Source organism: Rhinichthys klamathensis, unplaced genomic scaffold (assembly GCF_029890125.1).
Source record: "Rhinichthys klamathensis goyatoka isolate OS25496 unplaced genomic scaffold, OSU_Roscu_1.1 h1tg000196l_1, whole genome shotgun sequence".
Classification (NCBI taxonomy): domain Eukaryota; kingdom Metazoa; phylum Chordata; class Actinopteri; order Cypriniformes; family Leuciscidae; genus Rhinichthys; species Rhinichthys klamathensis.
Genome location: NW_026606722.1, coordinates 7,710,001 through 7,727,679, shown reverse-complemented (window position 1 = coordinate 7,727,679; position 17,679 = coordinate 7,710,001). Strand labels below are relative to the sequence as shown.

Genomic DNA, 17,679 nt, shown 5'->3' with positions numbered 1-17,679 from the left:
ACCCAGAGAGCTCAAATTCGGGGGAGGAGGTCCCAGGGGAACCCTTGCCCGAACGCTAGAGAGGCGGGCCTCGGGGATGCCCCCTACCGGATCGCCGTTCGCTGGGACCCCCGCTTTCGAACCGCTATAACTCGGGGAGCCGGGCGAGTTGGACCTCGGGGGTGGGCTCGTTCGAAAGGCCCCGTCCAGCACTACGAACGATTAGAGTCTTGGGAATATTGATCAAAGATTGACTGAGATATAAGCCGAAAAACGGGCGCCTTTAACCGGACGTAACTCCCTGACCGTCTACAATAGACTGTATATAAGGAGAGAGGCTCGGGAGCGCGCATGCACGTCACATCCGTTGGATTTCGCGGTAAATCCGACCCGGAGACTTCATATAGAAATAGGAATACTGGCCTTCAGAGGTAATAGCAAAACTCGACAAGTGGATCATTTTAATGTGTGATTACAACCCCTTCACACACAGGCAATAAAAAAAAGATTCATTTTAGTAGAAAAGTTACATAGAGCACCTTTAAATAGATCATGCAAGGTGATTTACTGGTGTTTCCGCCATTATTTACTGCCCAAAAAGCATGTCTTAAACCAGACTCTAATTTACGTTGCTCTTGTGTTGGTCATTATGAAAATAATCTGACTGCATCTGTGTTCTTTAATTTGTGTCATCAGTAAATCACGCGGAGAACTTTCCTCTCCCATCTGCACTTTTTTGGAATTGCGCTCTCGCACTAATTTACCATGTTTAGTAAATCTGGCCCTATATTTCAGGTCTTCTGAGTTCATAAAATAGCTTTGTGTGAGAAAGAGATTTGAATTTAAGTCATTATTCACTGACAATACTGATTCTGAGAGTTTCATGAGCAACGTCCAGTTTTTTTTACCAATCATTGTTTTGATTTGGATCTTTTCAATGAATTGGTTGAACCACTTCACAAATCCAGTCTGAATGATTTGTTCAGTTATCCAGTTGCAGAGATTCTCAAGTTAAAAACTCACTGGTGGGGAAGGATTATAAGAGCAACCATTCTTCGTAGTTTTTATTTTCGTTTTCCAAGGAGGAACGGAAGTCAAATGGGTTTAGAACACAGATAGGCGAGTTTGGTCCTAGAGAGCTGCTGTCCTGCAGAGTTTAGCTCCAACCCTAATCAAACACACCTGAACAAACTAATCAATGGCTGAATCCGAAAGCGCCCCCTACACCCTCAAATAGGGCATTATTTGAAGGGACAGCCATTTGTAGTGGTGTCCGAAACCATAGTGGATGTAATTGAGTGCACTCACTCATTCTATCCCACATTGCACCGCAATAAGGAGTGGACAGCCGATGTATGCTCAACGGCTGTCCGAATTATCTCACTGGTTTTCATTCACTCCTTCAAGTGAACTGTATTAGTGGACTAACTTAGGGAATAGTGATTAAGGGTTTAGGGGGCGATTTCGGATTCAGCCAATGTCTTCAGGTTATAGGCAGGTAAGGTTTTTTTTTTCAGAGTTGGGGACAGCGGCTCTCTAGGACCGAACTTGCCTACACCTGGTTTAGAACAACATGACAGAACTTTCTTTTTTGGGAGAACTGTCACTCCCTTGAAGACCTATAATAAGATCCCTCCCTAAAGACGCAGCTCAATCAGAGGCTGATTGTTAGACTTCGAATACTGTCATAAAGCAGAAGTGTATCATAATAGCTCCCTTTCGCATCAGTCTATATTTAAATATATGAAAGTGTTGTGAATTTATTTTGAATGGCATTTTGTGGCATGTATGTTAGTTGATTGCACAAGTGGCTAAACAAATAGATTTGATAGGTTTGTACATTAATTTGTGACCTGTTTCATGTTCTCTTGTACCTAGTGAGGAACATGCATTAGATCTCTACTCCATGAAGAAGTTCTGCAGTGATAAAATGGTTAACCTCATGACTCCATCTCAGAAAAGGCAAGGCTCATTTGTTTATGCATTCACTTTTATTAACCTTATTCCAGTACACAGAAGGGGAGAGTTGGGTATAAAAGGAAATGAACAAGAACCATCTGATACACTTTACCCTACTGCTACTATATTGGGAAAAAAATCTTAATATAATAATTCACAATTTGCCTAATTATTGTTTGTGATCAGTAAAGTTATTAGATTTTAGAATTTAGAATTTAATACTTTTATTTTGCAAGGATGCATTAAATGTTACACCAGATTTATGTTTAAAATAAATGCTGATCTTTTGATCTTGAAAAATATGTATAAAATATATAAAAAGTTGCACAACTGTTTTCGACAATGTAAATAATAAGAACATTTTCTTATTAGCTTGATTTCTGATTATTCTAATTATGAAATTCTAAAATCTGATAATTCAAATCAGGGTAACACTTTATTTTAGTGTCCTCTTTCTTTGCATGTAGTTACTATAGTAATTACTAAAATAAAGTGTAACCCAAATCTGAATATTAGAGCGATTTCTGAAGGATGATGTGACACTGAAGAGTAATGATGCTGAAAATTCAGTTTTGTCATCACAGGAATAAATTACATTTTAAAATGTATTCAAATAGAATAATTGCAATATTTTTTCCCAATATTACTGTATTTTTGTCACTTGGTGAGCATATAAGAGACTTTTGAAACATTTTACTGACCCCAAACTTTTGAAAGGTAGTATGCTATATGGTCATGTGGAAAATTTTGCACTTGCTTTTGACACATGCTTACCAAATGATCCATCTTCTCCCCCTACTTTATACACATTTCCACTGTGAAGAAGTGTTACAAATGAAATCTGTAGTTTGTCTTCTTAAAACATACTGAGGTGTTGGTCATGTTATGGCTTTTGGACACTCAGCAGTCTGCCACGACTCACGAGTGAAGGTTTCACTCTGGACCGTGGTTCAGGGTCACGCACGAGAGGAAATCCCCCTATGCAATCTGGACGTCCTGACATTATTCCCACTTCCCTTTTCTCTGAAACATCTTCATTTACACTTTGGTACTGATTTTCTTTTTTTTTTTTACATCATCCTAAAAGCCAGCACCCATCATCACCCCTCACGCACGTGCAAACTGAGGAAGAGTTTTTACTCTAAACTCCTTTCCCTAATGTTTAGTGTATTTCCCTTGCCTTATGCTCTCCCAGCTCTATTGACTCTAGAAACACTTTTCAGTAAAATGAGTTATTGTAAAACTTTAAAAATCGCAACATAAATATTCAGCTCTGATCTGTTACTGGAACAACACAAAGAAGATGTTTTTGGCAACACTGTAAAGAAGCTATGTATTCTCTTTGATAATGTGGCGCACCCAGAATAGCAGTAAATTATGTTAAGAAATGTTTTTTTTCTTTTTTTTTCTCAGGTTTCAGAATCAGTAACACTTTTTACACCTTTATCTTGTTTGGTGTAATGGGTAAGTTCACCCAAAAATGAAAATTCTGCCATTAATGACTCACCCTCATGTTGTTCGAACCCCGTAAGACTTTCGTCCATTTTCAGAACACAAATGAAGATCTTTTTGATGAAATCTGAGAGCTTTCCGTCCCTCCATTGACAGCTACGCAACTGCCACTTTCAAGCTCTAGAAAGGTAGTAAAGACATCATTACAGTAACCCATGTGATTCCAGTGGTTTAACATCAATTTTATGAAGCGACACGAGTGCTTTGCGCAAAAAAACAAGATAATTTACCACTGTATTTACAAAATATTAATCTACAACGTGTCAACACAACTCGCATGTGTCGTGGTGCTCTCGTGAACACATTGACGATTAATATTGTGTAAATACAGTGGTAAATCATGTTTTTTTTTTTTTTTTTTTTTTGCAAATCACTCGCGTCGCTTTATAGAATTGAGGTTAAACCACTGGAGTCACATGGATTATTTACTTAATAATGTCTTTTAACTACCTTTCTGGGGCTTGAAAGTAGTAGTTGCGTAGCTGTCAAAGGAGGGACAGAAAGCTCTCAGATTTCATTAAAATACCTTCATTTGTAACCGAGATGAATGAAAGTCTTACAGGTTTGGAAAAACACGAAGGTGAGTAATTAATGACAGAATTCAATTTTTTTGGGGTGAAATAACCCTTTAAAATATTGATGCATTCTTTCTTCCGCCTAAATCCTTTTGTTTTTAAAAGGCTGATAATTGCCAGTTAAGACCAGACTGATGCTTTTTTGCTGTTTTGTTTTCAACATCTGAAGTTGTTGTGAGGCTTGATTTATTATTGTCTGGTGTCAGTATGAGTGACTGAGGTGTTTGTGGATGGTTCAGGTATGTGCAGGTGTTTGGCAGGCTGCTTGCTCACAAGATCCACATAAACCCTTCCCCTCTCTTCATCCACCGCGTTCATATCCATCCCATTCCTGACTTCCACCCTACAGGTGAGGAAAACACCAATACCTTACATCCAGTCATTTAAGTTACAAGTGAAATAGTGTTTTTAGTTTCCAAATCATTTCAGTATTCATCACCCCATTTCATATCTTAAATATTTCTCATGAACATTAATAGTTCAAAATCTTCTAAAATTCTTCTCTGGAGAAAAATACATCAGTAATCTTGAGTTATTAGTTCACCCAAAAATGACAATTCTGTCAATCATTTACTCACTCTCATGTCGTTCTAAACCTGTATGACGTTCTTTCTTCTGTCGAACACAAGATCATTAACAAAAATATCTTCAAAATATCTTCTTTTGTGTTTTACAGAAGAAAGGATGTCAAACAGGTTTGGAATGAAATGAGCAAATGTGTGTAAATGATGACAGACTTTTTTTTGGAAATGAAAGTTGTTTTATTAACATTAATACTATTTTTAAGCAGTTTTTTTAAAAAAGTTTTATTTTATTTATACAACTTGAAATGCTAAAAATGTTAACCTAACTTGAACTATTAAACAAGTGTAATACAATTTTTTTGTCTGGGTTTGTTTGTTTTCAGTGTGTCAGCTGTTTATCAGAGTGTATCATGGCACGCAGACAATATACACATCAGGAGTGCAGTAAGACACTGGATATGATATATAAATATAATATTAAAAAGTATATTTTGTAAAATGCTGTGCGTATTGTGTATCATCATGTTTATCCATGTGATTATATTTAGAATATGTGTATATTTAGTGCTTGTGTATAACTCTCAGTCAGGTTGCCGTAGGTCAGACGGACAGTGTGTGTTTTATTCTGGAACCCCCACAGATGATCAATGGTGATTTCATGGTGAGACGTGGCTCTCTCTCTCTCACTCACTCACTCACTCACTCACTCACTCACTCACTCACTCACTCACTCACTCACTCACTCACTCACTCACTCTAGTGGTTGGCACTCACTCACTCACTCACTCACTCACTCACTCACTCACTCACTCACTCACTCACTCACTCACTCACTCACTCACTCACTCACTCACTCACTCACTCACTCACTCACTCACTCACTCACTCACTCACTCACTCACTGTGTTTTCATGTTTTATGGACATGAATTGTCCATAGACAATTATTTTCATACTGTACACACTGTATATTCTATCCCCTTACACTAGCCCTACCCATCACAGAAAACTTTCTGCATTTTTACATTTTCAAAAAAAAACATCAAGTATGTTTATTAACCAATTTCCCTGATGGGGACCCAATGTAATATAAACCTGTACACACCCCCCCCCCCCCCCCCCCCCCCCGAAAAGCCCCCCGAAAACGTACTCGGTTACTAACGTAACCTCGGTTCTCTCTAGAGAGGGAACGAGTACTGCGTAATAGCTTACGCTAGGGGAAAAACTCTTTTCCGCGAGATATTGAAGCCAAAAATTATCCTTAATTTTTTATTAATGTAAAACGCTTTGCAGCAGCAAGCAGACATAGGCGAAACAGCTCGCGCGCCTATTGGTTGCTCTGCAGCAAATGCAGCAGCCTATCGAGAGAGACTCTGCGTGACGTAATGACCAATGGGGGCAATTCGCGCCCATATCGTCACGTCCCGCCAGAAGGGGCGTGGTCTCACCCTATAAATATGCTCGTTAGGCTGATACAAGCTGGTTTTTATCGCTGAAGCGAACCAGAGCGTATTCCAAGCACGGCAAGATACGCAGTACTCGTTCCCTCTCTAGAGAGAACCGAGGTTACGTTAGTAACCGAGTACGTTCTCTTACGAGAGTATCTCTCGTACTGCGTAATAGCTTACGCTAGGGGAACACAATGCAACACGCCGTGCGTACAGGGATCCAACACCAAAGTCCCGGGGGCCGAAGCCCAGGGCTCATGTAGTGCATAATCACCATAAACTCACATAGAGTGGAGGAAGAGAGGCTGGAAGCGTCATTCCCTATAAAAAAGCACCCAGCGGGGCTATCATATGACAATAAAACGCGCAGCCAGGGTGAAAGCTTTCAGCCTGATCTGGGTGGCCATACGTGTGTCAACACTCATGGGGCTGCAGTAAACTCAGCATCTGGGCCGCACAGCGGGGCAGATAGCACTGAATTTTAGACCGCCAAAAGCTTAGCTTGTAAGGCGGGTACCTCCAGGTTATAGTATTTTATAAATGTAGACGGCGAGGCCCAGCCCGCGGCCGTACAGATATCTTGCAGGGAAACCCCGCTCGACCATGCCCACGAAGAGGCCACGCCTCTCGTGGAGTGCGCCCTGACACCCAAGGGGCACTGTAGGCCCTTCGCAGAGTAAGCGAGCGCAATGGCATCCACTATCCATCTGGATAGGCTCTGTTTTGAGGCGGCGAGTCCCTTGGAACGCCCGCCAAACAAAACAAAAAGCTGCTCCGTCTGTCTGAAAACCGACGAGCGTGACACATAAGCTCTCAATGCCCTGACGGGGCAAAGGAGACTCGCATCCTCCTCCTCACTGAGAACCGGAAGGGCGGACAGGGAAATTACCTGGGCCCTGAACGGTGTATTGAGGGATTTCGGGACATACCCGTGCTTTGGTTTGAGAATGACCTTCGAGTCATTAGGCCCAAACTCCATACACGACGCGCTTACTGAAAGCGCCTGTAAGTCCCCTATGCGCTTCACTGAAGCGAGAGCCATGAGAAACACTGTTTTGAACGACAGGTGTTTCATGTCCACCAGCTGGATTGGCTCGAACGGGGCGCCTTTCATGGCCTCCAGGACCGTGGAAAGGTCCCACGCCGGGACTGAAGGGGGCCTGGGAGGGTTCAGCCTCCGAGCTCCCCTAAGGAAACGCACGACTAAGTCGTTTTTCCCCAGCGACTGGCCAGACACCGGTTTTGCAAACGTTGCTATGGCCGCCACATATACTTTGAGCGTGGATGGGGTCCTGCCCTTATCCAGTAGCTCTTGAAGGAATGAAAGTACTTCCGAAACCCCGCATTCCACAGGTGAAAAGCTCTGGGCTTGACACCATGCAGAGAAAACAGACCATTTCGAGGAGTAGAGCCGCCTGGTAGACGGAGCTCTAGCCTGCGCGATCGTGTTTAACACTCCTTCTGGGAGGCTAGCGGGTACCCGTTGATGGCCCATGCGTGCAGGGACCACAACTCCGGGCGAGGGTGCCAAATCGAGCCCTCCGCCTGAGAGAGGAGGTCTCTCCTCAATGGTACAGGCCATGGGGCAGTGCTGGTCAGCTGCATCAGGGCAGGGAACCACGTCTGGTTTGTCCAGAGCGGAGCTACGAGCAGCACTGGGCATCCGTTCTCCCTGATTCGTTCCAACACCTGAGGCAGGAGCGAGACAGGAGGAAAAGCATATAGGGGGCAGCGGGGCCAAAGATGAGCCAGCGCGTCCTTGCTTTTCGAGAAAAACTCCGGGCAATGAGCGTTTTCGTGGGACGCGAATAGGTCCACCTGTGCTCTGCCGAACGTTTTCCACAGCAGCTGGACCGTCTGCGGGTGCAGCGACTATTCCCCTGCTGGAACATTGTTCCTGGACAGTCTGTCTCGTCCCACATTCAGGTGACCAGGCACGTGTGCTGCTCTCAGTGAGAGCAGGTTGTGCTGAGCCCAGACCAGGAGGCGTTCCGTCAGCCTGTGAAGGTTTCGTGACCTGACGCCGCCCTGGCGATTTATGTATGCCACCACTGACATGTTGTCCGACCGGACCAAGACGTGGTGGCCTGTTACCTGGGGACAAAAACGCCGTAGCGCTTTGTCGACTGCTATCATCTCCAAGCAGTTTATGTGAAGGAGCTTTTCCCGTTCTGACCACAGGCCAGCTAGCGGTCTGCCCTCGAGCAGCGCTCCCCACCCCGAGGTGGAGGCGTCCGTAGACACCACCTTCACACTCGAAGCGGTCCCCAGACTCACACCTGACTGATACCAGTCGGTTATTTTCCAAGGTTCCAGAGCTGAAACACACTGAAGGTCGACCCTGAGGCGAAACAGACCCGCTGTCCATGCCCTGGGTGGAACCCGCGCTTTCAGCTACATCTGCAGTGGGCGCATGCGGAGCAAGCCCAACTGGAGTACAGAGGCTGCTGAGGCCATCAGCCCCAGCATTTTCTGAAACCTTTTGAGCGGAACTATCGCGCCGTGGCGGAAGGATTTTGCGCCGCGCTGAATATTTAGCCCGCGCTCTGGTGACAGGCGTGCTGTCATGGACAGCGAGTCCAACACGGTTCCCAGAAAGGAAATTTTCTGACTGGGAGACAGTGAGCTCTTCGCCCAATTGACTGTGAGGCCCAGCTCCTCGAGGTGCTCGAGTAATGCGGCCCTGTGTTCTATGAGCTCCGATCGTGATCGAGCCAGAATCAGCCAATCGTCCAAGTAGTTCAGGACTCGCATGCCCTGAAGTCTCAGGGGTGCGAGCGCCGCGTCCATGCACTTCGTAAATGTACGAGGTGCTAGGGACAGGCCGAACGGCAGGACTGTGTATTGATATGCCTGGCCCTCGAAGGCGAATCTCAAGAATCGCCTGTGATGGGACGCTATTTGTATTTGGAAATAGGCGTCTTTCAGATCTATCGACATAAACCAGTCCCCGTGGCGCACTTGCGCGAGGATTTTCCTGGTCGTAAGCATTCTGAACTGGCGTTTCACAAGCACTCTGTTCAGCTGTCGTAGATCTAAAATGGGTCTGAGACCCCCATCCTTTTTCGGTACCAGAAAATATCTGCTGTATAGGCCCCCTTCGCTCTGAGCCTGAGATAAAGGTTCTATAGCCCCTTTGCTCAGTAGTTTCGCTATCTCGGCACGAAGTAGATGAGACACTTCGTTTTTCACCGTAGTTTCGACACGCGCCGTATAACGGCGCGGGTGTCGAGCGAATTGTAGCGAATAGCCTCTCTTTATAGTGTTCAGCACCCATTCTGATACCCCGGGAAGCTTTGACCACGCATCTGCGTGAATAGCTAGAGGCAGAATGAAATCCGGGCGGCCGCGACAAAACGGCAGCTCGAGAGCCCGGGCATACTGGGAACACAACACCGTGTTTACAGCGTTCGAGGCGGGGGGCGCGCTGATCACAGCGGGCGGCCTGGCCGCGCTCAGCTTTTTTATGGCAGATTGTGCAGAAAAAGCGAGCGGGGGAGATCCCGTAGGAATCGGCGTGTCTGTGAGAAAATGTGGGCGCGGGGCTGCGGGCACATTTATTACACTGAAAACATTGTCGGTCATGGCCGACTGAATGTGTGTTGGTTTCGTTTTTACAGAAACCAAGGGACACGCAGCCTGTAGTGTGAGCGGGCATGGTGACATGGGCGCGTTTACTACATTGTTTGCACAATCGACCTGAGTCGATTTTATTTGTGCTAGCCCTGCACCGTGGCGGGCTGTGTCTGGGTGTGGGAATGGGCACTGGGTGGGCATTCTTACAACACTCATAACACCATCGGCCGTGGCCGGATTGTTTGTGCGAGCCCTGCATTTTTGCGGGCTGTGTTTGTGTGTAGAAATGAGCCCTGGGTTGTAGGCATTTTCAATACACTCATAACACCATCGGCTGTGGCCGGAATACCAGAAAATACACCATTTATGTGATTTATCTGGGTCGCCGTGGGAACAGCATTTGTGTGCAGGCAAGCGGGCATGGTACTGGCTTGCTTACTGCAAAATACACTGGAACAGTCACATTTTCTGGAACTGAACGAGCGAAAATTTCAGTGGAAGTCTGGCCACGGCGAGACTGAAACACCGATTTCCTAGGAGGCTAGGAAGACTTGTGTTGGTTTCGTTTTACAGAAACCGTGGTAGTGTTTGTGGGCACTGGGTTGTGGGCACATTCACTACATTTAATACACAATTGACATGCGTCGATTTCATTTGTGCGAGCCCTGTACCGTGGCGGGCTGTGTTTGTGTGTAGAAATGAACACTGGGCTGTGAGCATTTTATTACACTTATAACACCATCGGCTGTGGCCGGAAAACCAGAAATACAAAGATTACATGATTTTTCTGGGTCGCCATGGAAACGGCCTTTATGTGCAGGCAAGCGGGCCGTGGTACCAGCTTGTTTACTGCAAAATACACTGGAACAGTCGCATTTTCTGGAACTGAACGAGCGAAAAGTTTCGGTGGAAGTCTGGCCGCGGCGAGACTAAATTTTTATCTGCTGCGAGAGCCGGGATCGAACACGGGTCTCTCGCGTGAAAGCTTCAGGTTCTGCCACTGGGCCACAGGGAGAACTACACTAGCGCAAGCAGATAAGAGAGCGTCATCACAGTTTTGTGTGTGTCGGCGTTTATATGCAGGTGTGCGTGTTATACAACAGGCTCATTGCTGCAATAATGACATTTTCAGCCGCTCAAACTAGGAGCTGAGAAATGTTTGAGAAATGGAGATTAGTCTGGCCTCGGCGGGGACTAAAACACACTCTTTTCTCATTTGCCGGTGACGCACGCCCATGGGGGGCGGGGTAGATTTCTTATAACGTAAAGAAAGCTAGCCGCGGTTTTTAGGGCTCGCGGTCTTGATGCTGGCCCGTTTCCTTGACGACTCGCGGACAGAAGGCGGAGGTCCACAGAGCTCGCCTGTTGCGCGGCGGTTGCGCGGGCGCCTCCCAGTCGAGGCCGATGCTTCCCACGGCCTGAGAGAGCAGACGCATCAGCTCAGTCTCAATGCCGGCTCTCTTACCAGTGGTCTGGCGGGAAACGCTAGCGGAGGGGAGATCCACGGAGCTCGCCCAATCCTCACTATCGGATGCCAGAAGAGAACACGCCTCGGTGGGTTCGTCAAACTCGTGGATGGACGCGGCGGCAGGCGGCGGCCGTTGTCCGTCAGTGAGCGACTCGAGCGAAGCCGGCGAAGCTGGCGGGCGAACCGGCGAGCTTTGGCGGGCTGGAGAAAGCTCGGGAGCGCGCTGGGCGCGGCGCTTCTTGCGGCGCGGCACCACGGCGGGCTGCGGTGAAGGCTCGGAGAATGATGCCAGGCGAGTCCTCAGAGTCACCATGGGCAAAAACTCGCAATGAGGGCATCCGCCGTCAGCGAGCGCGAGAGCCGCGTGATCCTCACCCAGGCAGGAAACACAGATGACGTGCCGGTCTCCATCGCTGAGCGGGGCGCGGCACGAGCCACAGGAAGGCATCTTTAAAAAGACACAGCTCTTTTTGTGAGAGAAGTGTGAGTCGCGTCAAGTAAGCGAGCAAACACTCTCAACAGAGTAAATACACACAGAGTATGAAAGGATATAGAACGCCGGAAAGCGCAGCAGGTACGGCAGTTGAAGGCGGCGAGGCCAGCGACTCCAGAGCTCGTCCCGCTGAAAGGCTTGCTTCGACGGCGCGGCTTCTCACTCCGGATCCAGCGATGCGTGTGCTTCGCTGAAGAGGTAAAAATCAGCTTGTATCAGCCTAACGAGCATATTTATAGGGTGAGACCACGCCCCTTCTGGCGGGACGTGACGATATGGGCGCGAATTGCCCCCATTGGTCATTACGTCACGCAGAGTCTCTCTCGATAGGCTGCTGCATTTGCTGCAGAGCAACCAATAGGCGCGCGAGCTGTTTCGCCTATGTATGCTTGCTGCTGCAAAGCGTTTTACATTAATAAAAAATTAAGGATAATTTTTGGCTTCAATATCTCGCGGAAAAGAGTTTTTCCCCTAGCGTAAGCTATTACGCAGTACGAGAGATACTCTCGTAAGAGAACTGTCGTTGCAATGGCATTCAAGAGCGTGAATAGTGGTTGGCGCTCTGCCTTTATAAAGTGGCACAGAACGCTAATTAATCGTCCTCTAACTTGTCACCGTCTGAAAAAACCCGACATTGAAGTTGGGCGCCAGAAAAGCACCTCTTCAGCGAACATTTTTTATTTATTTAAATTAAAAGTTATTCTGATCTATTAATCTCTCTTACTGTTATATTTTTCAATGATTCAATGACATTACAAAGTGAAACTATTGCAGGTGTTTTTCATTGCATCAATTTAAATTTTTTAAAAAAAATTCAATTTAAAAAATCCAGTTTTTTATCATTTTTGTGAAATTATTTGGTAGTCAGAGGTTTAAAGGGGGGCGTGACCAAAAAAGTTTGAGAACCACTGATCTAACCTGACCCCTATCCCTAAACCACAGAAACAAGTGCAAAACACTAGATCCCACAAAAAAAAAGAAGCTTTTTGGCTATACTTGTGAGGGCCAAATGTCCTCACTTATATAGTGAAATATGACAACCACCTAGTGAGGACATTTTCTTTGTCCAAAACATGTTTGTTTTTTTACACTAATCTTTTGAAAACTGCATACTGTATCATCTTCATTTCTTTTTTCTCTGCAGATTGCCTGTTATCATAAAAATGTTTCCGTGAGGACTAATGAGACAGTGTTTCGCGTGCAGTTTCACACTGCCGCTCTGTCTGGAGACCAACTTTCCTTGCAGAAACAAGACCTTGATCATGCCATCAAAGGTACCCACAATTTTTTTTTTGATAAAAATCATCGCGCACACAAAGCTGGCCAAAAAATATTTGAAGATAAAAATCTAAGAAAGTATTTGCATTAGCAAAATAACAAACCAAATGACATTTATCTTGTATGTAGCACAAAAATGTTCAGTCAAAAGGCAAAATGGTCACGCTTTATATTAGGTACAATGTAATTATTGTGTTCATGTTGTATTGCAAAACACTTTTGCTGCTATTGAGGTGGGATACGGGTAAGGTACGGGACAGGTTTGGTGGTATGTTTAAGGTTAAAGGTTGGTTAAAGGGTAAGGCAAAGGTCAACAGTGTAATTATAGATTATAATTACATGCAGGTTTTTTTTAAAATATAAGTACAATGTAAATACACGTAAGCAATAAATGCGTTCAATCAAATGGTTATTTTATATGTTCGTACATGGTAGATAAAGACACTTCATATAAAGTGGGACTGATAAAATAATAGATACATTGTTCAAATTGATTACTGAAAGTATTTGTACCAGAAATGTGGTCGACAAATGTTGTTGGAAAATGTTCATAGTTAGTTCAATGTTGGCTCTGAGAAAAGCTCTGTCTGTATTCCATACGGTTTGGGGCCAACATATGTTTGAACTTCATTATTTTGAATGCAGGTTGGTGTTTCCTGGTGTGTGAGAGGGTTCGTGATTGAGCGTGTGAGCGAGCCGAATGTTTTTAGTAAATAATGACAGGCAAGACGCATGGTGGCCCAAGCAGATCTGAGAAACAGACAGACAACTTAACTCTTTACACAAACACTTTTGCTCCTTACACAATGGGAAACCTTACACAATCAAGACAACCATAATGTACTGTAGATGGACAGAAGCGAAAATTGTCACATGGCTGTGGCAAGCGTGCTTACAAGTCACAGATACATCAACTGTCATTGAACTCATGTGTGTTGATGTTCCCACATTGCTGTGCAGAGTCGTCTTTTAAGTCATCGTTTGCTTTTTGTCTCCATTCAAGACCCAAGATTTCCAGAGGACGGTGTAGTGGAGGTGCTCTTTTCAGAAATTGCGGAGAGAGATCCATCCCTTGCTTCAGGTAGCCTAAAATTTTTTCGTCAATGGAAGATGTTTTATAGGTCTTTGTGAATTTGTTTGATCCAATATACATTTATGTATAAATTATCACACTGTGTTTCTCTATTTCAAGATTGTGGCTACTGGAGGAACAGTTCAGCCGTTGTCATTGAAAATAACCCTCTGGATTCACTACAGGCTCAATGGGACTTCAGTGAAAATTATACAGCAACAGGTAACACTGGACACCTCAAGTTCTACATAAGGTCTAGAATAGTCATCTTGAATAGAACCAATGAGTTGAGTTTTCCAATGCCTGATTCTGATATCTAGCAAACTATAAATGTGTATATACTGGGAAGAAGCAATGCATGTTGTCACAGATGTTCAAAAGTTTAGGGTCAGTTTAAAGAAATGTATACTTTTATTCACCAAGAACGCATTAAATTGTTCAAATGTAACAGTAAAGATATTGATTATTTTACAAAAGATTTCTCTTTCAAATAAATGTTCTTTTAAATGTTTTTATTCATCAAAGAATACTGAAAAAAGCATCATGGTTTCCACAAAAATATGAAGCAGCAACACAACTGTTTTTAACACTGGTAATTATAATGTTTCTTGAGCACAAAATCAATCAGCATATTAAAATGATTTCTGAAGGATCATGTGACACTGAAGGCTGGAGTAATGATGCTGAAAATTCAGATTTGCATCACATATTTAACATATTCAAAAAGAACACAGTTATTTTAAATAGTCAGAATATTTAACAATATTACTGATTTTACTGTATTTTTGATGGAATAAATGCTGCTGTGGTGAGCATAAGAGACTTCTTTCAAAATCATTAAAAAGTCTTAATGACCCCAAACTTTTGAAAGGTAATTCAGCAAATTTATTGAAATATGAAATGCTTTATTGAGTTAAAATATGTTATTGCTAATTTAATTGCTTTTCAGAAATATTGAATCCGTAAAACTGTTATGAAGTACAAAACAATTTATAACTGGCAAAAATGTAAAACACAGTACAACAAACCTTTAAAAATGACAACTTTCAGCCTGTTAAATAGCTTCATGATCTACTCTTTTGTTTTACTGTGATCACAGCTGAAAAACATATATTATTTTTTTAAAGTACAGAATAACATTTGTTATCATTTAAGAGGTTTTTTATGTGAAACGAAAACTACACATGATATGTGTAGCAAACGAGATGTGTGCTAAATTTCTAAAATACAATTTATTTATTTACACATTTTTATTCACTCAAACTGAAAACAGCAAGGGAAAAGATTTGCTTATCGGCAAAGTGATTCTAAATATTAGTCAAAAAGCTCAAATATTGGACGAATATCACTACGTTTTTTAATCCACCACATCTCTTTCTTTTTTGCTCATGAATCACATGTTATGAATCATCATGAATCACAGTTAGTTTATCTTTTTTTTTTTGTGATCATATCTATTTTGTTTTCTGGAGTGTTGTGGAGGCATGTTTCAAATAGACGAGTCTGTATACACTTTGTCTTTATTAACATACAAGCGTACTAAATCTGGCTTTGGATTCACTAATTCGGAACATATTTTCATAGTACTTCATCGGCGTCTTGTGGGACTTCCGTGGTGAAACCATGGGATTGCGAATATTTATTTTTAGGAGAGGAAAACAAAAGCATGAATGCACATGTAAGCAGTGTTTATTTCAGGATGCAAAGAATAGTTTTCCGAGACATGAAGTCTCTGTAATGGTCTAGTAATTGTCAAGTAACGGTCTGCTACAGGAAACACGCTTTAACTCTAATGCCATTATTAAGTCTGGGCACTGTTTGCTGAGGTTAATTGGAACATATGAGACTGTGCGGGACTGTTCAGGGTGGGTGGAAAAGCTTAACCTCCTATACAATAATAGTAAAATTCTTGTATTTGACCCCAATCTAATCTTGTTTGGTCTGAGGCCTCCAGACCATAATGACCTGCCAGTTACCATAGTACCCCCACAGTGCTCCATGCTATTGCCTTGGATGTTTCCCTTTGAGGGTTTGTAATTACTGTAAATGTTAACGTTGCTGCACTAAATGAACCGTAGAAATAGAGAGCTGCTCAAAGTATATGATGTTTTGTCCCGAAGAGTGAGTCAGAATATCAAAGCAGTGGGATGGAGCTCAGACATAACAGACCCAGGTGATGAGTCGTGATATTCAAGGGCCAGCATGTATACTAGAGTGGACTAACATTTGGACGGGTTGGCGCGTATGGTTGGGTTGCGGAGAGATTGTGAGATTGTGGTTAGTCTCAGCAGCAGGAGGGATGTAGAGGTCAGTAAGCTGGACTGAGTTGAGTGGGGGACGGAGGGGGGTGACTCTGGGACGCCAGAGTCACTGTCGAGCCCTCTTGAGGTGTCGTGGGCTAGTCGACGAAACACTGAGGACGGAAGGTGCCCACTTGAAGACCCTAGAGATGTCCCCTACTCGGCTCAATCCAGACGGTTGTCGTGCTGGTCAGCCGTCGCGTGTGCTGACGCGCCAAGTACACTGCAGCTGTTAACGCCGGACAGAAGGGGAGTCACACCACCATATGGAAAGAAGCGTAAATGGGTGAAGCATAGTTTACTGTAAAGCTACATCTTAGTGTTGCTTATCTTGGCGAAAGCCGAGTACAAATCAGCATTAAGTTTTAACATCTACTCTCGTGTAATGGAAATCATAATTACTTCTGGTCTAACCCTTGTGTTCTGTTCGATTTCTGTGTACTCCCCTTATGGACCGGGTCAAATTGACCCTAATTGGATTCAATACAATTCCTCAAAAATCACACTATGAAAAACAACAAAGATTTAGATACAAACTGTAAACTTTTAATATCAACATTTGTCAAACATTACAAAAACATTATATCTGAAAATATGATTTATGAAAATGTTTTTAAAACATTTTTTAAAACAGTTTTGTTTTGACAAAATTGGAAAATAAACAGTATACTGATTTTTTTACATTTTATGCTTTGAACATCGTAACTGAACAAAAAAAATAGCTGTATAATGAAAAATTTTCATTTTCCTAAGTTAACTTTCCCTAGTTTCCTAAGACCTATTTTCCTAGTTTCATTATTCACTCACTGGGAAGTGAGAAACCAAACATAACAAAAACATACATCAAATAAATGTTTTTTATTTATTTATTGGCTCTGTGAAGCTGCCTTTGAAAATCCTACATAAAATTTTTGGTTAGAAGCTAGGTATTTTAGATATTTTGAATATTGAAATGAGAGCTTATTTTACTATCTGTGTCTGACAAAGATTTTCATCTGTAATTTGCAAATAATTCTGAACACTGTAATTTTATCTTTTTCAAGTGTGTTTGGTTAGGGTTAGAGCACTTTTAGATACACTTGCATGTTAGAACTGGAGTTGAAGTGCCCTGACATACAGAAAATAAATGTTTTTATTTTGTGTCTGTACAGTTGCTTTCGAATGGCTGTCTATGAGGGTCAAATTGACCCGCGAACATCACAAACGTAACAGTAATTTTGTTTGTATATGTCAAAACACATCAGCATGTTGAAACTTTGCATGCATGTTCATCATGATAAATGAGAAAAAGTCACAAAATATCAAGAAAAAAAACAAAGGTTAACCAGTATTTCCAACAACTTGAAAATCGAAATGGGTCAAATTGACCCGCAACTCTTCACAAAGGGAAATAAGGCAGAGAAGGAAATATGTTGAATTCCTACGAATATACAGTGTGATATATCATTGAAAGCAAGCATAATGGTATTGGATCATTCTATTTAATGCTTCCCTTT

General features: G+C 43.1%; 1 protein-coding gene across 2 annotated transcripts in view; it reads left to right on the top strand.

Annotated features, from left to right (window-relative positions):
- Nucleotides 1-17,679, top strand: part of si:ch211-191a24.3 (tensin-3) — a 51,934-nt gene that overhangs the window by 3,430 nt on the left and 30,825 nt on the right. For both annotated transcript variants that reach the window (XM_056262811.1, XM_056262810.1), the window contains exons 6-12: nt 1,858-1,941; nt 4,265-4,374; nt 4,933-4,993; nt 5,135-5,210; nt 12,678-12,807; nt 13,815-13,892; nt 14,004-14,105. In XM_056262811.1, coding sequence (XP_056118786.1) covers nt 1,858-1,941; nt 4,265-4,374; nt 4,933-4,993; nt 5,135-5,210; nt 12,678-12,807; nt 13,815-13,892; nt 14,004-14,105 — 641 coding nt within the window. The remainder of the gene's footprint in view (nt 1-1,857; nt 1,942-4,264; nt 4,375-4,932; nt 4,994-5,134; nt 5,211-12,677; nt 12,808-13,814; nt 13,893-14,003; nt 14,106-17,679) is intronic.